Below are 27,335 nucleotides of genomic sequence, written 5' to 3' on the forward strand. Positions count from 1 at the left end.
TTACACACAGTTACCTTCCACTGCTTGCAGGAAATAGATGCATACAGTGCCTCTGTCCTTGTACTGTATGTGGGGTTTTTTATATGAAGCTGGTACACTAAGTTTGCACTACTTGCACACTTTTCTCTCTACAATACCCAGTATTATTACATTTTTAAGATTACTGAAAATATGTTTCATTTATCACATGTCTGCAGTACAGTAGTACTTACATTGTGCATTTGCAACCTGGAGCTCTATGTTCTTTGCTCTGGCAGCCTCAATACAAGTAATTACATCTCATCTCAGCCCTCATTGGTGGTTGTGCACATTTGAGTAGCTGTCCAAATAGAGCACACTGAAGTGCGGTGAAATTTTCTGGCCTTGCGTGCAAAGTTCAAAGCACGCATTTTTTCTTCCTTTTCACTGTTCAACCTGCTTACCACAACACAGGAAAGCAGATTAGATATTCAGGAAGTAGCTGCAGCATGCAGCGACAGCACTGACTATGATGACTTCGGCTGCTGTGTGTTTGAGACTCATTTAATTTGCTCGCTAATCCATAACTAGCTTTCACTATTTTGAGATTCTTCTCGTTCACACTTGGCCTACACGTGCTTTCATGAGAATTATGGCACCACTGCGTAAAACATCTGTGTGGGCATCTTTTCGCATCCTTTGACACCCACAAACACCCTCAAGTCCAAGGTAAGTTGACTGAACTTCACACACTGCACAATGTTCTTCCTATTTTTAACCTTCACAGTTACAAGAGCTCTGTAAAACTGACTCCAGCCATAAATATTTACTTTCCATCATGGCCCTGAGTGCCCAGGCAAGTGAAAATGCTAAAAATCATGATAGATACACGTTAAAATGCATCTTGCATGCTACCTAATAATTAAGATGTTTTATTTAAGGTGCAAGTGATATGTCTTTTTGCAGTGTGTTTCTGGTGTTGTTGCATCATGTAAATGACACTGCTACTTGTGTTTTTACTTGATGATAATTATTGCATAACTTTGCAGACTTTTTTGGCAGATATTTTTGTATGCGTATATGTTTCTGGGTACTCAGGGTCACTCTGCTAACACTTCTCTACTGTAACAGTATGTTATCGAGTGGCTTTGGCTATTAAGACTGTATTGCGGAAGCTGGCATGCTGCGTTAAGCACATCTGAGTTTTTGAATCAGCTTCCTTTGTGAGAAGTGACGAGACAGCATCAAACCACACAGGAAGACAATTGTCATTTCCCGTTATGTTTCAGTGAAAACCTCAAACAAAAATTAAACTCTTTTCTGCAGTTTGCAATATTACATCTGACTAATAATATATATTTTTTATGTAGCACAGTTCACATAAGAAGATGCAACAAACTACAAAAAAAGAAAGACAGTAAAAGGTGACAAGGAAATGATCTAAAAATTAGCTTGGGTGGATTATTAGAAATTGTCGACATAAAAAAGAAATGTCCAGAAAACTATGTTTATATTTCTCTTAATTATATATTTAAAATGATATAGACAAAGGAAAAAACATTTTTAGCACTTTCTTGAGGTCATTTTCTTTTTTTCTTTTTTTTGTTTGTTTGTTTGCTTCTTACTTTTTTATTTTTGGCTTATTTTCTTTTTGAAAGTGAAAGTATGATGTGTGTGCAAAATAAAAGTTCACTTATGTAATTTAATCAAGGCTAAAAATCTCCCCCTTCACTCTCTTATTACACCTGTTAAACTCACTTTATTTTCTTTTTTTCATGGGGTTTGGTGACATTGCAAAGTTTCCAGCAGTTGTAAATCCATATTAATAGCATCAATTCTGCTTTTATTTAGGCAGATTTCTGTTTTTCTTAACATATCTAGTCTCAGTTTTAAGTAAAGCACTATCAAGTGGCTCTCTGACCTCATGTCACACACGTGAAAAGGCTGCATTTAGCAAAGGTAAAGACCATCTGTTGCTTCCTGTAAGTGTTTATTGATTCTCAGAGCATATGCTGACAGCTTAATCGCATTCGCAGTAAAAGCTGGAGAGCAAATTGCTTTATGCATCTTGTTTTGATAAAGATGTACATTTTTTGCTCTTTAGCAGACATACAGAATCAGCATTGCAGGACTTAATACACAATATAAGTTCACATTTCATTAATTAGACTGCGGAGAAAGCGTTTGGAGGACAGAGGCCTGTTGTTTTCTCCACCTCCTGTCATTACAGCCAGTCATGCTGAGTTAATTGCAGATTGTTAAAGTAATGCTGTTTTGTATTGTGTAAACACACAGGAACTTCTGAGGGCAGAAATTATTCAAGTTTATCATGGAGAGGAAGGCACATTACGATTCTATCCTCGACCGGAGCAAGCGCATCACATGGCAGGACGACTGCTACGTGGATCTCCAGTCTACATCCTGCTCTGTCTCTTCACAGGCAGAAACAGAGGGTAAGAGTTATCACGTCTTTTGTATGAAAGCTCCTTTCAGTCAGTGTAATGAAAAAAAAGAGCCTGTAAGGCATATCAAAACGAGACAAGTCCGGCCTATGCAAATTCTTAAAATGTTTATTATTAAGAGAAATCTTAATGTTATTTTACAATACCAAGTCATTATTTAGCATTGTTAAGTAGTTATTTTCAGATGTATCATTATTTTTGCCATACTAAGTCATTATTTGAGATACTAAATTAGGATTTTTGTGATACTAAGTAATTATATTAAGATATTATTTTATTCTCGATATTTTTGCCATATTAAGTCATTTTGCATTAATAAACCATTATTTTGAGATGCTCAGTCATTGTTTTTGCAATACTAACTCGTTATTTCAGAATGTTAGGTCATTATTTTAAAAAAAAGTTTATTTTTACCATATAACATTTTACAATATTAAGTCATTGTTTTTGCAATGCTGTTTTTCTAAGTCCCTGTTTTGTGATATTAAGCAATTTAAATAATTAGAATTTCAGATACTACGTCATTATTTTGTTGTATTTTAATAATATACTATTTGAAATACTAGGTCATCATTCTTGCAATGCAAAGTCATTATTTTTAGATACTAGATCAATACTTTGACAAACGCAGTCATTATTTTAAGATACAAAGTATTTTTTTTATAAAGATACTAAGTCATTATTTCAAGAAAATGTATCATTGTGACTTTCAGGATCTTTTTACATCACACTGGGGGAAATGGGCTTTTGTACTCTTATGTACAGTTGGCTTTGGTGTAGTTAATGCTAGAAGCTGCTTTGCTGTGACATGTAAGAATATACACAGATACTAGTGCAAAAACCAATCTCAACTAAAAAACAACTTTAACAGCAAGTAGTCCAAACTCTAGGGGGAGGATGGGAGGATAATAATGGTAAAAAGGGCAATGTTTGGTCCTAATAGTTAGATGAGGTCATTCAGCAGTAGTCAGTGGAAATATATCAGCAATAATAACAGCATCATTAAAGGGAATTAACATTCAGTAAAAGACGAGGGCTGCACTTTCATATACAACAGGGCAAGAAAATGATCTTCACTTCTACTATACTGAGATCTATCTTCAGTTCTGATTGACACAGTTCTTTTATCATCATGTGGATGTCAGCCACATATTATGCCTTCATATTCACATTCTGCCGTCCTCTTATCATGAATATTAAGCCACAGAGGTGCGATTAGAATCTTATCTGTAGGGCGGCAGGAGGTGTGATTAATTTAATCTGTTGGAAGGACAATTTCATAACCTTTGTGGTTAACATTTTAAGTCTTCTAAAATCTATGACAACCAACCAAAGATCAGTTTCCTATTTCATGATAAGAGAGAGAAAGACCCTGGTTTCATTTTATCGTTCTTATTGAAATGAAGCGACTTTATCCGATCATCAAGAGGAGGAGGATTTTGTGGCGAGTCTGATGACACTGAGCCTGGTGGGAATTTGAAGGCAATCGGTGAACACTTTTGGAAAGACTTGCAGAGAGGTGGAATAAAGGCGCTTGCAAAAACGTCAGGAGTAGTTCAGATTGTTAAATTATCAAATGAAATTAGAGACTGACTTTTTTTAAAGACAAATATGGTTGAAATATGTTTTATTATTAAATGTTGTCTGACAAGTTTAATTTACACTTTTGCAGATTTATTCTTTTCATGTCGACATGGGAGTTTTAAACTTATTTTTAGAGGAACTAGGTTCATGTTCATACTCAAAGTTTCCTTCTGAGGTCCACTCCTACAAATTGATTAATAATAAACAATGAAATACCGCTAACCACATCCATTTCCTACGGGAAACCCTGATGCTGCTCAGGAAGTCAAGTCAAGTTATTATCAGTTATTTAGATAGTGCCAGCTCACAATGCAAGGTATCGCACGCCACCTTTCATTGCAGGAAATGACTTTGATCTTTCTCAAGAATTAGAAACTGGCAAATGTCAAAACCTTTAAGGTTCTTTTTGAAACAAGAACCTAACTCAATAAAATAATTAAACCTCGCTGAAATGTGGAATAAGGCAGTGCAAATTCAACTTATTATGTGCAACAGCAAAAGTGCTCACTAATGTGATTGTTATCTACATAACGTAATTATTCTATAAATGGATATTAACACAGATGAGTTTCTGGGTTTTCTTTGAGGTGATATGAGCACAGGCAGCATTGTGGATCAGTAATTATTGATTACAGACACCAATATTCTTTGAGTTGTTTAATCCAAAGAAAACAGTTGTATCATTTTTGCCAAGAGGCACCCGACAGCCTTCATGACCATTTGACTGTTGTTGAGATATTTCACTAAAAACCAAGAATGTAAACTTCATGGTGACATTCTGTGCCAATGCGCTGAGTAGATGTTGAGATGTTTTAAAGAATATATAGAAATTTTAACTTGCTGGTTGTGTTGGAGGAAGAGTTGGAGGAACAGCCATGGGGATTTGTACACATGACATCCTCATCTGTTGCTCTTCCGAAGGTTTCTTTCATTTAAATTCCCCCATTAAAGAGATTTTAGGGGATATATTCCTTATCCAAATAGAGGATTAGCATAAAGAGTGCCCTATGCTGTACAGTTTGCAAAGCCCTTAAGGATTCATTGTCTGGGGATCACAAATGTTTGACAAAATGATTTTGTAATCCATCCAATAGTTGTTGAGATATTTGGGTATTTACCACAATGATTTTGTTTGGGTGTGTCGTTGATGATTTACATCAGAGATGGTTTTAGGGAACAAGCCATCAAATTAATCAGAAGAACCTGACCATGTATATGATATTTGTCGTAAAGAGTAAGAATCGAAAAGAGAAATAAAAAAGAGGAACACACTGTTAAGTATCACAGGTATTGTGAGACTTGATTACCGCCAGGGATTCAAAGTGGTATTATTGTAGGTGCAGCTTTAACGAAAGAAGCCAGATTGCTTTACGTTTTCCTCAGAGCCTTGAAACCACCAATAACACAGGACACACTGCATTCTGTTGTTAAAACACCATTCATTTCTGCAACTGGGAAAAGTGACCGCAAAGAACTTACACAGATATGGTTTGGTACCTGAGGACAGCAACTGATGGCTATTGGAGAAAACAAATGCACTATCCTCTCTCTGTTTGGGTTGTGCCATTGTTGATGCACTTCCCTGGTGCTATAAATTGAGGCTAATGGGAGAGCAGCGCTGATGGTGTCATTGTATCCCCCTTCTTCTGTGCAATCTAAATTAACTTCATTATGATAAGATAAGCCTGAGCAAACTGGCTTGATTTCTATCAGATTTCAGATTTGTTTTATTTTTTCCTAGACATTTTTTCCTAGCTTAACATTTATTTTCTAAACCTACTAATTTCTTGCAATTTGTGAAATATTTCTTTCCTAGTCACTCATTGTCTTTTTTTTCCCATGTTTTTGAAAGAAATAGCACCAATTTGCACAGGGATCAGAGGTTTGAATATTTGTGAAATGCATCTGAAAGCAGCAAAAGAAAAGTGATGTCAGTCCAGGTTTCAGAGGTTTAAACAAAAAAACTATTTCCACTTAAGAAATAAAAACAAAATGCAGGAACTGGAAAATCCCTTTTGATTGTTCATGGATATGCAAAGCTAGGCTATGTCATAATACTTTAAATACTTTTTACTTCTTCTTTTTTTTAAAATAAAAATAACCAATGTCTGTCCCTTAATGATGAATTATCAGTGTAGTTTTCAGTACCTGACAAAAGGTAAATGAATAAAAACAAAAAACAAAAAAAATGAAGAGAGGGAAACCTGCTTGTTGTATCTTAAGATGTTGTCTTTGTTAATTATCACTTGATAATCTCACTCATCTTCTCTGTGTTCTGGTTCAGATCTCGGCTGGATCCAAAAGCATCAAGGCCAAATGCAACGCTTCGTCACAACCTCCTTCCTGGAGGGGATGTTAACCCACCTGAGAAAGGTGGAAGTGTTGAGTTCAGCTGAGGAGACCAAGATTAAGGAGGCAGGCCGGCTGCAGGACCAGGTTAACGTGCTCACTACTATCGTCACTGACAAAGACAATCAGGGGTCCGATGCTCTCCGGGGCTTCATTGAGAGCTCAGACTCTCAGGTGGCTCAGCTCATCATTAACCACGGTAAGGGACTTTAATTCAATGGGATTTGCTGTCTGTGTTGGTCTTTATTTTGAAGGGTGAAGATCATTTTGGAAGAGTGAGGGCCGTGGTTTGATTTCTTCTTAAGAGCATGTGAACGTGTCAATGACCACACTGCTTCCTAAAGAGCTATTCAGTGTATAAATGTGGTTGTGTAAATGTAAATCACTGGAAAGCACTTTGCACTGCTCTTAGGATACAACACTATAAATGCTATTCTATTACTTATTCAAACTACAAAGGCAAGGCAGCTTTATATATAGCTGTGTAGCACATTTACATTTACATTTACATACAACATGGCAAGCCAAAGTGCTTTTACGGAGCAATACAATATAAAAACACAATAAAGGCTACAAAGAGATAAGATATAAAGGCCAAATTAATCACTAAATGAACGGTCAGTAGGCCAACCCCAGATGTCCTGAGGGTCCTAGAAGGTTCATATGTCACAAGCATGTCAGATATATTTGAGTGCTGAACCACAGAGTGATTCATAGATTTTAAAATCTGTTCTTTGAGTGACAGCTAGGGAGTATCAGGATTTTTGAACTGGAGTAATGTGGTCATTTTTTCCATTTTTTTTGTCAAAAAATAACATTAACAAGAGACAAATTAATTTTCTGCAGGTTCCATGGTGAAGGAGCACAAAGAGATGCTGTTACGGCGATATGAGCAGCACAGAGACAGAGATTCAGTCAGCTGCCCCAAACTGAACATCTCCTCAAGAACCTTGCTCCTGGTCGATGGACTTTCCGACCTCCAGCAAAAAGAACATGACTTAATGCAGGTGGGGGCGACTCGAGGAGGGAAAAGAAATCATCTCAGACAACTAGGGCTCACCAAACTCTTGGAGCCCCTGACCCGAGTCAGTTTGCCTCCGAGGGTCTCCCTCACAGTCGGGGTGGCAGGTATCGGCAAGACAACCTGGGTCCGACACTTCATCAGACAGTGGAGCCAAGGTGCCATCTGCACAGATGTGAGCTTCATCTTGCCTTTAACTTTCGGTGAACTGAACTCACTGGAGAAAGTCTCTGCTGAGAGGCTGGTGAAAATGGCTTTTCCTCATGTATCAGACCCCAGTCTGGTGCTGAGCAGCTCCTGCCGCACACTGCTCATACTTGATGGTTTGGACGAGTTCCGCTGCTCTTTAAATTTCTCAGATGCAGCTCCTTGCAGCGACCCAAAGAAAGAAGTGTCCATCGATGATCTGGTTACTAACATCATCAGAGGAAATCTGCTCCCTGACGTAGCAGTGTGGGTGACCTCCAGACCGGGAGTGGCGTCACTTATCCCTGGAGGACTGGTTGACAGGGTGACTGAGATCCCAGGATTCAGCCCAAAGGACATCCAACTCTTCCTGAACCACCACTTCTCTGAGAGGGATTTTGCCGCTAAAATATGGGCGCACTTGGAGTCGCATAAGATCTTAATGGTGATGTGCTACATACCGTGCATTTGCTGGATAGTAGCTGACACTCTGATGTACATCATGCAGAGTGAAGCACAAGAGAGCCTCCCAAAGACTTGCACTGAGCTTTATGCTCACTTTTGCTCCATGAAGGCAGAAGTAGGTGAGCCAAGAGGCAGGGAACCTGTGAAGATGGAGCAGCTCCATGGGAGCAATCGTAAACTGCTGGGAAACCTTGGACGACTGGCGTTTTATGGCCTCCTCAAACACAAGTTCACCTTCAGCGAGCAGGACCTCAGGGCCTATGGGATAGATCTCCTGTTAACTCAGTGCAGTCTTGGTAATGGAGTTCTTGTTCGGGAGGAGTCGGCCATAAACACAATATACCGCTTCACTCATCTGACCCTACAGGAGTTTCTTGCGGCTACTTTCTACCACATCTCCTCCAAGCGGGCCATCTTTGACTTATTCTCCGAGAGCACTATGTCTTGGCCCAAGATCGGCTTCCAGAACCACTTTAGAAGTGCCTTTCAGCACTCACAACAGGCTGACGACGGTCACTTGGATGTGTTTGTCCGCTTCCTGACAGGCCTGCTGTGCCCAATGGCGCAAAAACCTCTCGCTGGGCTTCTGGCTCTCGGGAAAGATGATGGCAACCAGAAAGTGTGGGCAGCAGGGTTTCTACAAGGCCTCTTGGTCAGTGGGGGTGCAGTGGTGTCCTTGCGTGCAGTTAACCTGGCTTACTGTATGCAGGAGCTGCAACACACAGAGCTGCTGCGGAGTGTAGAGGAAGATTTACAGCTCGGTAGCCTAGCAGGGAAGTTAACACGGGCTCACTGTGTGGTGCTGGGATACCTGCTGCACGTGTCTCCAGAGTGCAGTGAGCAAACCAACCTGACAGGCTCTCTGAACTACTCCACGGTGAAGTGCTTGCTCCCACAGCTGCTGTACTGCGGCTATCTCAGGTCAGTTCCACAAAGCAACATCTCTCAGTAAACTAAAAGGCCCAAAACACTAAATCAACATTCATTTCAAAACTAACACAAAGAGCTTTATACAACAAAACCAGAACACAGGCATATGGGTAAAAAAAAAAAAGCAAAACTTTGTAATTAATTAAAGCACTAAAATAATAGTGCTCATTAAAACCAGGAACTAAGGAATTGCTAAATATAAAGATAAAAGGTAAAAAATACATGAATATAATATTAATAATAAGTAAAATAAATAAAATACTCTAAATAGTAGATAAAAGGTAAATAAAAGGATAACAGAGCAAATAATAGTAGATGAAAATGTTAATAATAAATAAAATAATATACCATTGATTAAAACAGTAAATCAGACTAAAATGTATGAAGAAATAATCAATAAATAAACAAGTAAACTTCAATTAAAAGCCAAACCACAAAGGTGAGTGAGTTTGCACTTTAAAATATCAACCCCCGTCTGCTGCCCTCAGGCTGACTGTTGCATCGCCTCATGTCGCCTGGTTCTCAGCCAGAACCTTCCACTTGAACACACTGCAAAGACGACAGCCAACAACCAACAGTCTGAGTGAGAGGAAACGTCTCTCCATAGCAGTGGGTGGCAGTAGTTTGTATTTGTCACTAAAAAAAGGAACTGGAAGGCCAACGGGACGAATTCAAGATGTTAGATAGCTAGTTGGCACATTAACAACACAACCTGATCTTAAAAGAGCAAACAGCAACAAACCGTTTTTGTTAAGAGATCAATGACTAAAAAAATAATCTCACCCTAATATAAAAAGTTGATCCCACGTCCTTATGACTTTAGACCTTTGTTTGCTTTCCTCACCTCAGTTTCTCTTCTTGTGCCCTGAGCTGAACTGCCAGTCGGAGTGATTATAATTAATAATGGGCTCCGCCAAGTCCGAAAACAATTGGAAATCCTGAACTGACTGAATAATAGCCGATTAGTACCAACATTTCACGACACACCACAAAAACTAGGGAGACAGATGTTCACCGACAGCCAATAGTCGGCGTGGTGTTTCAGGACCCAAAAATACAGGAGTAAGATTTAAATGTGAAACTTATAGCTTATCTGTTTCACAGATTAGAGAACAATAACTTCAAAGATGATGTCATGGAGCTGCTGGGAAGCCTCCTGAGTGCTAAAGACTGCCATATCCAGAAAATAAGGTGAGATACTTTTCAGCAAGCATCATACGAAGAACACTTCGCAGTAGTTCTCAACCAAAGCAAGTGAACTTGAACCTGCTCACTTGCTGTTTTGCTGATTGCTCATATTTTTTAATTAGTGCTTGTGTTGTTGATTTCAAGGGTGAAAGAGACACTCAATGGTTATCATGTGCTTGTAAGATTAGTGCAGTGATTTTCATTAGTATTTGTACCAAATGACTGTGACCTTTTTCATTTTTATACCCTCTCAGTTTGGCAGAAAACGCTATCAGCAACAAAGGTGCAAAAGCCCTGAGTCGAGCCCTTTTGGTGAACCGGACGCTAACTTCTCTCAAGTGAGATTTGTTTTTTGTCTTTTGACCTATGACTGAAAACTGCCATAAGCTTTTGAATCCATAAGAGGAAACTTGGGCTCTTCTCCTGCAAATTGAGCACTTCTTTACAAATCAATCCTGTCTCGTGTACTCCAGTTTAAAAAATAAAAGTCTGAATCTCTGCTAATCTCTGTTTCCCTAAATTGCTGCAATCCATAAAGTATTCACATTTCGCTATACATTAACACATTGTGTTTCTAATATGATTCTGTATATCATAAATTTAGTCTCCGCAACAACAACATTGGCTCGAAAGGTGCAAAGTTTCTGGCAGAAGCTCTGAAAATGAACCAAGTCCTGGTATCAGTCAAGTGAGTATAGTTGCTTTGTTTTGGTTCATACACTTATTTATGTCCTAAAAGAAGTCAGTGTACTTTGAGTTGGTGTAATTGCTCAATTTCCACCATTGATCAGCTTCCAGAACAACACAATTGAGGAGGAAGGTGCTCAGGCTCTTGCAGAAGTGCTGCACTGCAACCGCAAACTGGTGTCTCTGAAGTGAGTGTTGTTGGCCTCTCATTTGTGTTTCTTGGATGTGCTTGTTCTAGTGTGATGCCTGGCTTCATGCTTATAACTTCGAGTATATTTTGTCTTTTATAATGATTCAGCTTACGGAAGAATACCATCGGAGCGGGAGGAGCCAAAAAGATTGCAGAGGCACTGAAGATGAACCGCACCCTCACAAAGCTGATGTAAAAGGATGTTTCCATTCACAGCACTGATCTTGATAACAGCATACATTTAATTAAGAAAACATGGTTTACATTTAACCCAGTGGCTTAACCCTTTGAAACCGGAATCATCATGACTTATTTTTGTGTGCTGTCCAAGACATGTTTCACGAGCTATCTGACCCTTTGCAAGAAATTAGTAAAATTAATTTTAAAAATCTAAAAATTAGTTTTAAAAAAAGAAAGGAGGATTGGCAAAATCAGGAAAAAGGTCCAGAAAACCATATTTATAATTATATAAATCTTCTATGTATAATTACGTTACAAAAAAATAATAAAATACATAACATAAACACACACACACACACACACACACACATATATAAAGCAGTCTTAGGTCTTTTTCTCTTTTGTTTTTTGTTTTGTCGTTTGTTTGTTTTTTTTGTTGTGATTTTTCTTGTTTTCAGGAGAAAACTAATTTTACTAATTTCTTGCTAATTTCTGGACCATGCCTAGTTAAGTTGCTTGTTGCCTTAACCCCATGTTTTGAAATTTGAATTTGCACTGGTTTCAAAGGGTTAACACTTCACACTTGTTTATGTGTGCAGTGGCTCAATAATAGATTCATTTGCTGCTTAAGTTCAGTTAGCACAAAAAATACCCTTTTGTATTACAGAGTGTCAAGGTTTATGATATTCATTTATTACTGTATTACTTTTATTCTTGCCTTCAGTCTTTGTAGCAACCAGCTTGGGGACAAAGGGACAATCCCTCTGGCGGAGGCTTTGACAGTCAACCACACGCTGCTCTCTCTTCAGTCAGTACCTTCTGCACAGGAGTGCATTGTACTTATAATTCACATCAACTTTTATTCAAAAGGCTACTGCTAATGTGTTTTAATAATGCTGTAGTTTGTCACACTTTGGTTCACAATTTAATACAGCTGCGTTTAACCTTTCTCTCGGCAGACTTCAGAGTAACTCAATCAGCAACAGGGGGATGACAGCCTTGACCAAAGCACTCAGGCTGAACCGCGGCCTTGTCTCCCTCAAGTGAGTATTAACTAAGACACCTCTGATCCGTTTATGAAAAGTGCCATCTCACGTTTTCTTGACATTAGTCAACCGTATAAGACCTCATTAGACTGATCTATGATAAAAGCCAACTCTTTAAAATAGTAGTTAAACAATTTGGAAAGACATTATTTGCTTGCTGACTGAGATAGGAGGTTTCCACATCAGGCACACAGGCCCAGATGTGAATTCACTCCAAATTCCAGTATGTTGATGAGTGGTTCTTTCCCTTTTGTATTTGTCTTTCTGTCAGTTTGAGGGAGAACTCCATCGGAGTGGAGGGAGCAAAGAACATGGCACATGCTCTCCACGAGAACAACTCCCTACAGGACCTTGAGTGAGTCACCTTGGTAATTGTATTGTGCACTGTTGAACCCCACAGAGACATCGAAACCCCCCCCCCCCGCCCACTTTGAAGAAGTCTGATAATAATTACAACTTAACTTGAAGGCATTGATTGATTTAAATATATAGATAACTAATGTGTATGTGTTTCTGTGTGCGTGTGTGTGTGTGTGTGTGTGTGTGTGTGTGTTGTCTTTGTCTTTCTCAGTCTCACAGCCAACCTGTTGCATGATGAAGGGGTTCAAGCTATAGCTGGTGCAATCAAGTCTAATCAAGGTCTCACCTCTCTGCAGTAAGTGAGGCAATTAAGTAAATCACCTGCATCACCTGCCTCACATGCTTTGAACATGTTCCTGAGCACCACAATAATGGTGCAAGAATAGAATTTCCCACTAGCATCGGCCTGTATTCAAACCTCTCAAAACTTTTCAGTGCAGTTATGCAATGTTTGGGTCTCTAAAGTTCAACATTTGGTGAGTGTTCAGGGGCTGAATTTTCATATAACTCAAAAGTTATAGAATTAAGGGCGTGGTTGCCCAGAGCGACAGGCTGTCTTCAAGACATCTCCTTTGTCTCCAAATATGGTCATTTCTGGCTCCAATAACCCAAGATTGTGACGGTCAAAATTTCAAACGCACTGCTGTAGCTTGGCACATTCCTTTTAAACAGTCTATGTTCCCGCCCAGCACCAAGCAGCAGAAAGCCAAAGTTAGCGATTACATGGTGAATATAGTGAAGAATTTAGTTGCGAACATGTTACCAAATGTTTAGGATGTTAATATGTCAGTGTTTTGTTGTTTATAACTTGTTGTGCTGCCCCCAAGTGGTCAGACAGTTTATTAATGAAGGTTTAAGGCATAGACTATCTAAAATAATGGTCGTAGCCACGGTAATATCACCTATTGGTTTGTGGACTCCTGTTATAAAGCCTCATGTTCGGCATTTCTCCATATTGGGTTTTTAGAGCCAGAGGTGACCATATATTTGGAAGAGAGGTTGGAGCTGTGGGGGATCGAGGGGCCAATCTAACTCAAAGACGGCAGCAACACCTCACAGACAGGCTGTCACTCAAAGGAGCCACACCCTAAATTATATGTGACTTTAAATCCTAATAGAATCAACCAGGCTGTAAACATGTTTATTTCTGCTGTAATAGTTTGGAATTGTAACATGGAGGTCTATAGGTACTCACTCGCTTTTAGAGCCAGCCTCAAGTGGCCATTCGAGGAACTGCAGTTTTTGTCACCTCTGCATTTGCATTTTTGATTTTTTTTTTTTTTTTAATGTGCCTCTCTTTGTCCTTCTACAGTCTCCAGTGGAACTTCATCAAGTCCTCCGCCACTAAAGCTCTGGCTCATGCTCTCCTCTCAACGCCACAATGCAGCTCTTGGAGTAAGTCCAATAGTTCAGACCTCTTGCATTACAGCCTCATCATTGCCATTCACCTCTTTCCCAAATGACTGTCATTTCATTGATCAAATTTATCTCCCCTGTATTTGGTATCACTGGGAGTAGATTAGTGGCAGCATTTGATCGACTGCTGTGGTCCTATCAGCAGGTAAACAGTAATGTGGAATTAAAGTCACAGGGTTGTAATGTTTACAGTTGTCTCTGTGTCTTTTGCTGCAGTCTTCAGGAGAATGCTATTGGGAATGAAGGCGTCATTTTCCTTGCCGAAGCTCTGAAGACCAACACGTCCCTGCATACATTATGGTTATGTACAATGACTAATCAGTATTTTAGTATTAACCCTTTGAAACCTGAGCAAAATTTACTTTCTAAAATTTCGAAAGAAGGCAATGAGCAAGAGAAGAAGAAAGGACCCCAAAACTAGCTAAGAAATTAATAAAAAAAAAAAAAAAAAAAAAAGTACAAGAAATTACATGACAATTTGTGAAAAAAATGTAGAAGAAAGTAGAAAAATTACCTGAAAATATGTGGGTAAAAAAGGAAGAAAAAACAAGGGAATTACTTTGAAATAATGCTTTAAAATATATTGACTTTGTAACATAGTTTTAATAAATATGTAATTATTGTATTTTTTATAAATATTCTTTCCTTTAAATTCTCTAAATCTGTTAATTTCTTATCAACATGTCTTACCATGTTGCTGGTTGCCTTTTCTACTTGTTTTTAAAGAAACTGCCCCAACTTGCTCAGGCTCAAAGTGTTGAAGGATTTTTATACGATATTCAGAGCATATCTATGATTTAGAGGTTGTCTGCACATGGTTCTCAACATGGAGGTTGCTGAGCCAGTTGCTAGCAGCTAACGGTACAGACAGTATGAACACGGCTAACAGCAGCAACAGTGCTGACGGAGATTACAGTGTTAACCAAGGGGAACCAGAGGGTGGGTGCTACGTTTCTATTGAGTGCATCATAGATGATGTTTTGCCAGGCGAAAGTTAGCGTTGCCTGGTTCCCTCAACAAAAAGACCATCTTATTTTTCCATTGAATTTTGGAAATCACAAAGACACTCCATTTACAACACACACAGAGGTAGTTTGACTTCACCATATTTTACATACAGTAGCATAGTTGTTTGCTGCTGAATTAATGCTCTTAATATCGTATTGAGCTCCTTTAGGGTTAAAATTAATGACCAAAGACAGTTTTTAAACTCATACATGTATACATATATATATATATATATATATAATATATATATATATATATATATATATATATATATATATATATATATATATATATATATATATATATATATATATATATATATATATTCATTCACATAAAGGTTGTGACTGACATTAATCTTTCTTCATGTTTGACATCTGGTTGTCTTTCTCTTATATTTCCATGTGTTCACTGTTTTGCATGCTGTCTCTTTAGTCTCCAGGGAGTCTCCGCGAGCACAAGTGGCGCCATTGCAATGGCAGAGGCTCTAATGGCAAACAAACCCTGCAAACTTTAGAGTGAGTGCAAGCTCTTAATTATTTCAAACCGTTTGTTTCTATAAGACAATCAGCCACATACTGCAACAAGCAGACAGCAGAGTTCAGTCAGGAGTATCTCTGTTTTTCCCTTTGTCTGTTATTGAATCTTAGATATAACAGGCCGTCATTTGGCTTGAATGGGGCTAAGCAGGGCTCGTTGGCGAGAGACACTGTGACTCATCTTAAAGCTGCTTGTCTTCTTTTTCCTCTGTCTGAAATACTTTTGTCCTCTTACTTGTCAGCTTTACCGATCTAATCACTTGTGTTTATCTACTTTGTATATGTGATATTTTTGTCTCTTCAAAGGTCTGTCAGTGCAAACACACAGTTAAACTTGTCTGAAGTGGCAAAGTTCCACAAGTGTTTCCTTGAGACCGACATCACTTCAGCGAGGCAGTATTGGCTTTCCTTCTGTTAACGCTGCAACATTTGCTCATCAGCGTCAAATTTGTTTTGTGAACAAATGCAAGTCACAAACGGAGATTATTCAGTTGCTCTACAACAAGGCTCTTTTCTGGTTAGTCTGGCATTAATCTGGTTAGGATCAATTGATTCTCAGTGAATATTTGCGTAATTAAACCAGAAGTTGTGTTTTTGATCCTTTGCATTCTGTTCTTTGTTTGATTTTCCATGTAGTGACTTGATGTGCTGTGATTTTATGCCTCTCAGTATCACAATTCAAACTAGACAATTTGACAATACATACTTTGAGTCAATATGGATTCGTCATGTGTCAGAGATTTTGCTTTTCTTTGTCATCTTTAGGTGTACTCGACCACTGTGGGCAGCGCTGTTTAACTGTTTAATGCTCATATAGAGTTGTTACATGATTTTTGAAGAAGTTTAACAAAGACCGTCGACTTATGTATTTAATGTTTAGGATTTCTCGAAATAGACATTCACATGTGGTTTTCTTATTATACTTTGATTTTCTAAAAAGTGTACTACATTTTTAATCACAAAAATTCAGACTCTGCTCGAGACTTGTTTTTTCTTACAAAGGGCTTTCTTTCAGTCTTTATGAAAAGGTCTTGCATATTTGAAATTAAAATGTATTTTCAGGCATAAAAAAAAACAGTTTAACAAAAACACGAACAGACTGAAAATATGGACAGAAAAGACATGTTAAAAAGAATCTGTTTAACCCCTTGAAACCTGGATCAAAATCGGTTCTGTTGTGCTGTTTAGACACCTGTCATGAGCTATATAACCCTTTGAAACTTGAACAAATTGGTTTGATTTCTTTCAAAAACATGGAGCAAAATGCACTGAGCAATTTTCCCCCAAATAGCAAGAAATTAGTAAAAGGTGCCAAGAAAAGGACCTGAAAATTAGTTGTTTTTTTTTTTTTTAGAAGAAAATTATAAAAAAAATAATAAAAATAATAATAATTTATTTTCATGTATTCTAATAGTCATTTGTTGTTTGTTTGTTTTTTCCTTTTTTGTGCTCATTTACACATAGTTTTCTTGTACCTTTTAGGCTAATTTTTGGGCCATGTCCTGCCTAGTTGCTCATAACCTTCTCTCCATCTTTTTGAAAGAAATCCAACCAATTTGCTCGGATTTCAAAGGTTTAAACAGCACAAAAGAGTAGTTGCATAAAGCAAAATATTGATCAATAGAATTCCTCCTCAGTATTTCTTTGTGTCAATCTTTGAAACCTGCTGTATTTCTCTTTTATTGGTGAGGCTGCTCATGTTACAACACACACTGTCATTTTTTTTCATTTATGTACAACAGCTATTGTGATTTGTACAAAGTGATTGTGCGTCTCCACTGTTTCAGTCTGCGTGGGAACACTGTGGGGATGGAGGGAGCGAAGGCTCTGGCTAACGCACTGAAAAGCAATAGAAGCCTCAAGTCTTTGAAGTAAGTCCTGACTACACAATAGACAAACAGTTTACATGGTGAGAGACAGAGCGAGACTGACGCTCACATTTTTAAAAAACTGATTTTTCTGAAATTCAGTCTGACTCAGTGCACTGAATTTGTATCATTCACTTGACATTTAATGAAATGGTTCATTTGGTCACATATTTTTTTGTTATTTAAGATTAAGTTTCCCAATTCAAATGGATGTCTCTTGATTAAGACTCAGCTTCTTGTATATAGTGTATTTGGCCAAAGGACTGTAATCATACGGCTGAAAACATGAGTTCAACAAATTATTTAGCTTCTTTCCCAAAGCATACACAGGTATACAGGGTGTACCTGCCTCTTTTTCTGGCTCTTAACAGGATAACCGCCTATCAGCCAAAAAGCCATTGGATTATATAGGAGGATACACCCACTCCCCCCTCTGTAGTCTACCCATCTACTTAGTTGTACACAGACATTATCAATTCCTACACTAACTTGACTTTTAGTTAAAAATGTAAACTCTTCATCCAGTTAGCCAAAAGGCTGCTCATAGGAGATTATATGTAGTGGACTTCCTTTATAGCTTCATACTTACATGTCTAGACATTTGATTAAAGAAATATTGTACTGTGCACCCTCAGTCTGCAGGAGAACTCTCTGGGTATGGATGGAGCCATATTCATTGCAACGGCCTTGAAGGGAAACCACCATCTGACATACATCAAGTGAGTTATATTGTCACATCTCAGCAATATGGGTTTTTTTTGTATAGAGAGATTTTTCTGTATGTGTGGTTGTGGAGGACATTTACTGTGTTCATTAAAAACTGACACTTGTTTCACAGTTTGCAGGGGAATGGAATTGGAGAATCAGGAGCAAAGGTCATATCTGATGCTATCAGAGCCAACGCTCCGGGCTGTGTGGTGGATATCTGACGCATTGACAAAAAAAGAAGGTGTAAACTCTGTAAATAAGTTAAACTTTACCTGTATGTTGGTACTGAAAATCACTCTGTAAATGTTTCACTGTAAGATAGATATTCACATATTTATTATGACATTATTATTGAAAAAGCAGTTGCCATAGGGAAGGACATAAAGGTTTGACACAAACGCAAACAAGAATGGTACCTTTTTTATGCAAATATACTCGGCTGCTTCCCTCTGCTTTTTCTGTACATTTGCCCTTTTTGCATAAATGATATGGTGTATAAAAATAAAATTCAATCATCTTAACAAGGGCAAAGATCCGTCATCCTGCTGTGCTGACATCATGTGATTAATGATGAAATACTCATACATAACTTCTAAGTAATCTCCATCTGCTATTTGATTTATTATGTCAGCCTAACACCAGTTGTATACCAGAAATACTGACATGACTTCATGCCCAAAATAACATTGACAAGATGTACAAGTTATGATTTTCCTCCATCACTTCTATACTTGTTGTATTGGAACATATTTTTCCATTTTTTTAAACAAATCTTTTTGTTTGACTCAAAATAGAATTTACTTTTACTATTTGTGTTATATTACATCCTATCAAAATGTTGCATCATATTCAATAGATTTAAGCAGAATAGGAAGGCAACAAAAAAATGAAAGTTTTAGCATGCCATGCATCATATTCACTAATGCCTTTGTGACGTTATTCACTGAGTTTTATTAGTATGTGCTCCAGGGCCAGAAGCAAAGAAAAACAAATAAGCATCTTTTTTTCCAACCCACAGGAGGAAATGTTTGTTGTAATATAAAGAAAAGTTACAGTTTTTATCATTGTTCTTATTATTTTAAAATGTATTTATGTAGCACTTTGCATGGTACGGAACCAGGATTAAGGCAAATAAAATCTGAACAAATAACAGGGAATAAAATACCCAACAATACTATTTAAAAAATGTACAGTCAAATAGTGTTACGAGTAAAAATCTGTGCTGGGATTAAGAAAAAGCTTTTCTTAGTGATAGCAGTGGCCAGAGACATTATGTCTTCGGATTGTCCATACGTCCCATTCTAGTGAATGCAATATCTTAATGCAATATCTCAAGAGCGCCATTTGGGAATTTCTTCAAATGTGGCACAAATATCCACTTGGACTTCATGATTAAGTGATTAAATTTTGGTGGTCATAGGTCAAAGTTCAAGGTCACTGTGACCTTGTCTGTTTCAATCTTGTGAACACAATATCTCAAGAACATCTTGAGGGAGTTGACACAATTCTTCTAATAGACGTAGCAATGAGCTGATTGGTGTTTGGTTTTCAAAGGTCAATGTCACCGTGACCTTGCATCCATCTCATTGTTGCAAATGCAATATCTGAAGATGGCCTTGAAGGTGTTTTGGCAAAAACGTTCACTTGAATTCAAAAATGAACTTTTTTTAATCTGGCGGTGGAAGATCAAAGGTCAAGGTCACAATGACCACATATTTTTGGCCATAACTCAAGAACGCTCAAGAACAGCCTTCATAACTGTGCTAATTGTATAGGTCTTCTGTGTGAAGCATTCATGTTTTTACAGACATGAATGTAAACTTTAAGTGCAACTTGATTCGGGGTGCGGAGGCATACAGCCGTGTGGCAGTATATCCAGTTTCTTGATTAGTTCTGAGGATTTAAAACATTTTACTGATTTTGCGACTTTAAATCTTCTGGCAAGGAATTAAAGAAACTGAAAAGCCCTGACTGCAAAAGGTCAGTCGCCTTTAGTTTTGAGCCAGGACTTCGGAACAGCCAGCAGAGCCTGACCTGAGGATCTGATCAGATCACAACGGTGTGGTACTTGTGACCTGTTTAGGTTTCCACTGTAGTCACTGCTTAGAAAACTACAGGCAGAAAAACTAAAGCTCACTGCCTAATTACTTGGACGCAGTGGGCAATGTTTTTGATATGCAACCATATTTTAATTTTCAGATTAGTTTAGATCTCTCAGCTGAGAGTTCACTCCTGTTTTATTAAACCTGTGCTCACCTTTTCATTTGTCTGCTGGTATGGGAACATCAGCCAGAAAACAAAAATCGCCTCCATAAGTGGTGAAACGATGTAGGACAAACAGGTTCAAGAACTCATTTGTTCCTGCTGCTATTTTCCTTTTAAACAGTTCTGTGTAATCTGCTGTTTCTGCATTTTAGTTGTTTTCGACTGTTGGCTGCAAAAATAACTGCCCCCTGGGAAAAATAAAGATTACATTACCTTACTTACCTCAAATTTCCTGCAAATGTTCTCTGAAACTCAAAAACAAAGAATATAACCCATGTGCCCTCCACCAAAGCATCAATGACTTTTTGTTAGTTTGTCTTATAGATTAAAGGTCTAGTTTTACTGTTTTCTTCTAAATTATTGTTGAACAACTTCTGCTGATTTATACACATATCAATATTTAAATTGTGAATTTTATTAAGTATTTATACCTCTGGGTCTTTACATAAAATGTACATAAATACATAATAATACAGTACATAAATCGATTACACATACACTGCAGGGCTCCAGTGTCTACTTATTTATAATACCAAGGTGGTGTAAGAAATCATGTGAACCATCACCACCTTGGTTTAATAAATAAGTGGACATTAGAGCCCTGTGGTGTGCAACCAATTAAAAACAAAAATAACTAATATCTGCTCACTTTTGGATCAGCATCTGCCCTCACTGGTTTGGCTTGTAGTCTGTGTGTCGTGTAGTGAAAGCAAGCAGTCCACAATACTGCATTTAGGCCCTTTTCCAGTAGGCATACATCTAATATGCAACAGTGTGTACTTTGCAAGAGCAGCTGCAGTACGCACTGGATGTAAAAAGAAAAAGTTTGCAAAACAGAATGCAGTGGATTTACTTATTCAAAGCAGCTGAGGCCAGGAGAATCGATAAAGATCCAAACCAACTGCTTTTTCACCCTGTTGAGGTCAGAAAGAAGCTACCTGTTGCACCAGACCAGAACTGAGAGATTCAGAAGGATCTTTATCTGATTATACATGAAAAGTTATGCCTGAAACACACTGCCTGCGTGAGCAGCACAGGTCAGGCGCCTCTCAGCTGCCTGTCAGCGGCGGCACATCTGGAGAAACTGTGGTTTGTGGATTTTTTTCACATGCTGTGCGCAGTTGTCAGTAAAAATAGATTGTGAAAATGGTATTTTGATAATTATATTGACTCTATACCACCTTTTAGTACAGTTTCAACGTCTTTATCTGTCACAGAGATGAGGAAATACAAATATATCTGTTCTGCTTCTGTTTCAAAACAAAAGTCCCCTGACAACATTTCTGTCAATAGAATCCCATCAGTTGTTGACGTAAGCTATTTTATTGAAAAGCAGTAGCAGGGCCGTGTTGTTGACATGCAGGAGCTTGCACGACTTCATAAATGAGCAGAACATACTTATAAATGTGGAAATACAGCACTCAAAGCAGCAGGGAGCCCCGCAGAAGCGTCTCAGCAACAAAACCAGCCAGCCAGTGTGAACACTGTGAGTGTGCAACATGCTGTAGTTTGGCAAGGTTGCCGTCACGCTGCTCACGCATGCAGTGTGTTTCGGGCGTTAAGTGTTCACTAAAGTTTTCAAAATTCATCAGCACCACCAGCATAGCTAAAAAGGACCGAGTATTAAGGTGGTTGTCATGATCTTGGGTTCTGATTAAAGTCTTGTTTACTTGTTTCATGTATTCATTCATATTTAGTCTGTTAGCTGATTTATTTTGTAGGTTATTTTCTCATGTGTAAGTGTTGTGCTTTTCTTCCCACCGTTGTCTGTTTCCCACCTGTTTTCTGTTGCACCTGACACACATCATTCTCATTAGGTCTTCCCTGCACACCTGCTCGCTATTGGTCTTGTTTGCTCCACCCTAGTTTTCCTTAAAACACCCTTGTTGTTAGCCAGTACCTATGCTTCCTTCCTTTTGCCGGTGCTTACCTATCCCAGCTGTGTCTTATTATTTAGATTAGTTTTCTGTGTATATATGCCATGTTCTTCCCTTTCTTCTTGGTCCGTGTCTCTGATTATCCCCTGCTCGGTGTCTTGTGTTCTGATTTGGATTTATTCCCGTAGTTCATCCCTGTGTTCATTGTTTCATTCTAGTTGGTTTTAAGTTTAGTGTTGATTCTTATTTCTTATGTATTCTTTTGTAGTTTGTTGCCTGACATTTTTTTTGGGGAGATTTTTAACAACATTAGAGCTTGTTTTTTTGTTTGACATACCTACCTGTTTCATGACAGGAGTGGACAGTTTCTGTTTACAATATTTTAAACACATTGTCCCAGTCGGTTGGTGTTTTATCACACCTACAACACACAATAGGTGATGGATGATACTTAAAGAGCAAAAATGGAATTGTCCCAAACTTCAGGAAGCTGGCGCTTCATCCAGAGACAGCTGGACTGTTAGATTTTCTTTCTCTCTTGTCCCTTCTGCCATGACGGACTGGTTGAAAGGTTGATTTTGGTTTATGAAACTTTAGATGATTCTCAGTATAATGTTGTTGAAATGCCAGAGTTCTCTTATGTACAGATTAAAAGAAACCTTTGGTGAGTTTTGAAAAAAAAAAGGCTATGGCAGGCTTCCTGATCAATATTCAGCATGCCTAACAAATGGGACAGCCAGATACTCCTGTCAAAAACAATTAAATAAAGGCTTTTTCATGTTTGGCTTAGCATTCTGCACTCAGACTAGTGACATGTTTTGTTTAGCTCCCTTGGCTGCATTGATTGTGTAAATCATACAGACTGTGGATGGGTCTGACTTTGTGTCATCCATACAAATGAAACAGGACACACACACACACACACACACACACACACACACACACACACACACACTTGCACACCCGTTTGTCCTTAAATGGCCTATCCAGTCTGAGCTGGGATTCAGAGGCTAGATGTGTGAACAATGCGCATGCACAAAAATCATTTATACACCATTTCCCACACATTGACTTTTTCATTGCTGTAATTTTCGCTGCAGACCAAAATCCTGATGGGGCAAACAGAGTAGTATTCATAAACAGACCAATTTTTCATTTTGCATGTTTACATCCATTATTGGCTGCGGGAGTGGGAATATTGTTTGTGTACATGCACAGATTTTCGGTTTGATTGAGATTTATAAACCATGTGTACCGCTTTGTTTTATAAATCTGATGCAGAGGACCATTTTGCTCACAGTTGGAATCGTGAAAGATTTTGCTAGAATTCAACACAAAGAGCAAGTTGTGTTTTTTTATTTTTGTTCATTTGCATTCTAACTCTCACCCCTTTAACTTTGCTGCATAATTATCACTGGATGAATATCTTCAGGTTGTATTCAAGCCCTTTTCCATAATCGGTGTAAAATTCTCGATATTACTTCTTTTGTCATCTCACTGCACACAATGCCAAATAGATTCAAACTTTTTTATTAAAGGTGCTTTGATAAAGGAAATGACGATTGCTGGAGGTCTGTGAATAAATAATTATGTTACGAAGGAGCCACTTAACTGACGAAAAGAGGAAGAAATTGTAACTTCTTAGCCATTTTATAATCCCAACCACTTAAGAGCCAATCAAGGGCACTTCCATTACTTTGAATGATGTCTGCACTACAAGGGTGAACACGTGTCAGAAAAACTGCTCTCGACACTTGTACAGTAAGAATAAAGTAATGCTTTGTTTGACAATGGTTTACACGTTCTCTGAGGATTTCAAGCAGGTAGAGTGGTTTAAAGAACTTCATCTCAACAGACAAAAATGATTTGCTGCAGGGTGACAGCTTAAAGGGGTTGAGTGGGTGTGATAATTACGTTTGCTATGAGTGCAATACATCAGCCAGAGGAACTTTTAAGAAGGCCATAACTGTAAATACCATGTTAGTGCATTTTGGGTCTGAGAAGTTGATGTGAACATGACATGAAAAAAGATAGTAATCAACATGAATCAGTCAACACTGCTCTCTAATTTCACCAGTCTAATGGATGAAAAATACACAGCAGTCTGCAGGAGAAAATGTTGGCATTGTATTTTCTTGCAAATCAGGAATAAATTATATTTGTAGTATTCATATGAATCATACCAAGGTTTCTTAAGTGGCAAAGTATATGAGCTGGAGGGATGGAGACAGTGGTTATATGGTGGTTGGTGTGAAACCCAAATGAGACACCCCCAAGCTGCCAACCACCGTTTGAGACCAACACACAACATAACCGGTTGTGTTTTAGTGAGTGATCACTGTATTTCTAGTGGCTTTTTAAGCACCAAACATGGCTGATTATTAGCAACCCATTGCTGTTTTTCTACCAAGAATAGTACTATGAAAAGCAGTTGTTTTTTTTCAGAGACATCGCTGCTTTTCTAGTTGGGATTATGCCACGAAAAATGTTTTTTTAAGCAACACGTCCCTGCGTTTCTACCTGGGATAGTGCCACTTATAAGAAGTTGTTTTCTACAGAGACAGCACAGCATTTCCAGCAAGGATAATACCACAAAAGCATTTTCAAACAAGACATATCTGCATTTCAACAGTTGATAGTGCCAAAAAAGACATTGCTGTGTGTACAGAGACATCACTTCATTTCCAGCCAGGATGGTGTCCTGGTTTTGTGAAAAGCGGTTGTTTTTAATGGAGACTTCGCAGCTTTCCCAATCAGGATAGTACCATCAAAAACAGTGATTTTGTTATACCCCTTTTGCATCAAAATGAGCACGGTTTAATGATGGGTAAACTAGGCTATGGACTGCTTTCCCATTTCACAGCATTGCTAAAAAAAGAAAAAAAAGAAAAAAAAAGTTAAATATGAGCCTTCCTGCTACATAAGAATGTACAAATGTAACATATTCATGTATGCAGAAATGTAAAATGCTCACTGGTATTAATAGATAAATAGATAGATAGATATATTTTTTAGTCCTTGCAGAAATTCATCATCGAATTTTAGTGATCTATGAGCGATGTATTTTTGCTTCTAGTTTTATTGACAGATGAAGGGAAAATGTGTGTCCCTGTGTGACTGAGTGTTCCTTTAGAGGAGCTACTCTACATGTAAAATTCAATAGGTTTATTTCTAGTCAGTAATATTGTGAGGGATTTGAGCTTCCACAGACTCTTGAGGCTTCATGCAAAGCCATGGATTTGAGGCAGATTAGTTCACAGGTCTTATGTACAAAAATGCACACTGACATCAATATCAAAACACAAACAGTTAAAGAAAACAATAATGCAATAGAAGTGAAAATGAAAGCCGACTGCAGTTGTTTTCGACACTGTGCTGTATCTTTCCTAACTTCGTCTTGGGTGCGTGCAGATTTTGGTTTGGCACCTGGTTGCTACATTTTTGTAAAGTAGTGTCATCACTTCTGTGCTGTGCTGAGCAATGTCCTGAACACAGCAAAACAAGAACAAAAAAATTCAGGCAGCGGACAGTCTCTGTAGACAAATACATCAACACACAATAAGTGATGATTGAGAGGGATTACTTTCAATAATTTAATTGTCACATGGAAATTATACATATACATGCTTTGTGATAGGCACCTCATTACTTTCAACCTTTCATATGAGTCTATAGATATGGAAATTTGTTAAAGTTGTTGAACTTTAAACAAAAGCCAAACCTTGATGAAGTCATGATTTCTTATTAGACAGCTGCCCTATGAAAATAACAAGGTCAGCTCTTGAGAAATATATAAAAGAATATAAGATGGAATATAATGTGACATTGAGCGAATATATAGCAACAAGCAACCCTTTGCTTTGTAAATATAGAGTGGCGTAATGGCGTCATGAGCAAAGGATTAAGTCTCACTACTTTTATGTATGTTATAATCCGAGCTTGTCTGTTTTTTGTTTTTGTTTGTTTGGGTTTTTGTGTTTTTGTGAATTTGAAACACTATTTTAGCCCTCTATAAATCATCAAACAATTCAGGACCAAAACACATCTCTGATCTTCTGCTGTCACATAAACCCTGTAGACCCCTGATGCCTCCAGGCACTGGTCTCCTAATTGGTCCCAGAATCAAATCAAAATATCATTAAGCCTCAGAGTAGGATCTGGAGAAAGTTTCAATCTTGCCTGGACTATCTGTCCTGGATCTGCACTACAATTTTTATTCATTCACTTGGTATTCACTATAATATTTTCCCAATTTCCTCGAGTCTGTTATTTTATGTTTCATCTGATTTTGCTGCTACTTAAGTTTATTAAAGTCTTATCAAAAGCTGTTGGAGTCCCCTAGTGTATGAGGTTTTCTATATAAAACGTCCTAAAACTACATCAGGATTTTTTATAACATAACATGAAATGGGGACACAGATTTCAAATAAGAATTTAAAGCCCTGTCTTTCACTCTATCTCGTGTCATTGAGAGCATTTCAGTTAAAAAGTCTTATTACATGTCATGTCTGACTTGCAAAACATGCAATTTAACTGTATGATTCTGTGTATTTGTGCTACCAGGAGTCAGGTGGTCCTGAACATTGATGCTTTTGATAGTTCTGGAGTGAAGGAAAATGAAATACATAGTATTTCTGTTACAGATTCACATACGATTTTAGAGAGGTGTTTAGGAAATGGCTTTCCCATTCCCTGAAAATGTCTTTTCTGCTGCTGATAAGCCACAGTACCACTCTTATCAGACCTGCCACTTTGCACTCAGGCCATCCAGCATCTGTTTTCCCACTTTTAGCCCCATCAGACACAACCTTGTCACAACATGGTGGGCGAGTCTGACACATCTTCATCAACATGCCCCTGGATTCCTGAAAAAACGTTGTTATTCATATGAAGAGTGAAATGCATGGCTCTTTCTTTTTTTCCAATTCTCAAAGATAATAAATAAGGTTCAACTGAGATCAGGCGCTAAGAATTGGCATCACAGTTACGGACGGCAGAATGAAAGAATCTAATCAAACTGAGATGGAGATATAAACGCAGAAACAACC

The 27,335-nt window shown here is 38.0% G+C and overlaps 1 protein-coding gene across 1 annotated transcript; it reads left to right on the forward strand.

The window, feature by feature from the left end:
• Positions 1-17: 17 nt before the first annotated feature.
• nlrc3 (NLR family, CARD domain containing 3) lies at positions 18-19,204 on the forward strand. The gene is given in 21 exon segments (XM_042508622.1): positions 18-687; positions 2,254-2,411; positions 6,289-6,552; positions 7,200-8,946; positions 10,060-10,146; positions 10,398-10,481; positions 10,748-10,831; positions 10,935-11,018; positions 11,129-11,212; positions 11,925-12,008; positions 12,160-12,243; positions 12,518-12,601; positions 12,818-12,901; positions 13,919-13,974; positions 13,977-14,001; positions 14,239-14,322; positions 15,466-15,527; positions 15,530-15,548; positions 17,357-17,440; positions 18,073-18,156; positions 18,276-19,204. Coding segments are annotated over 20 exon segments (3,399 nt in total). The 5' UTR covers positions 18-687; positions 2,254-2,287; the 3' UTR covers positions 18,367-19,204.
• The last annotated feature ends 8,131 nt before the right edge of the window (positions 19,205-27,335 follow it).

The sequence above is a fragment of the Plectropomus leopardus genome, chromosome 19 (genome assembly GCF_008729295.1).
Source record: "Plectropomus leopardus isolate mb chromosome 19, YSFRI_Pleo_2.0, whole genome shotgun sequence".
Taxonomy (NCBI): domain Eukaryota; kingdom Metazoa; phylum Chordata; class Actinopteri; order Perciformes; family Serranidae; genus Plectropomus; species Plectropomus leopardus.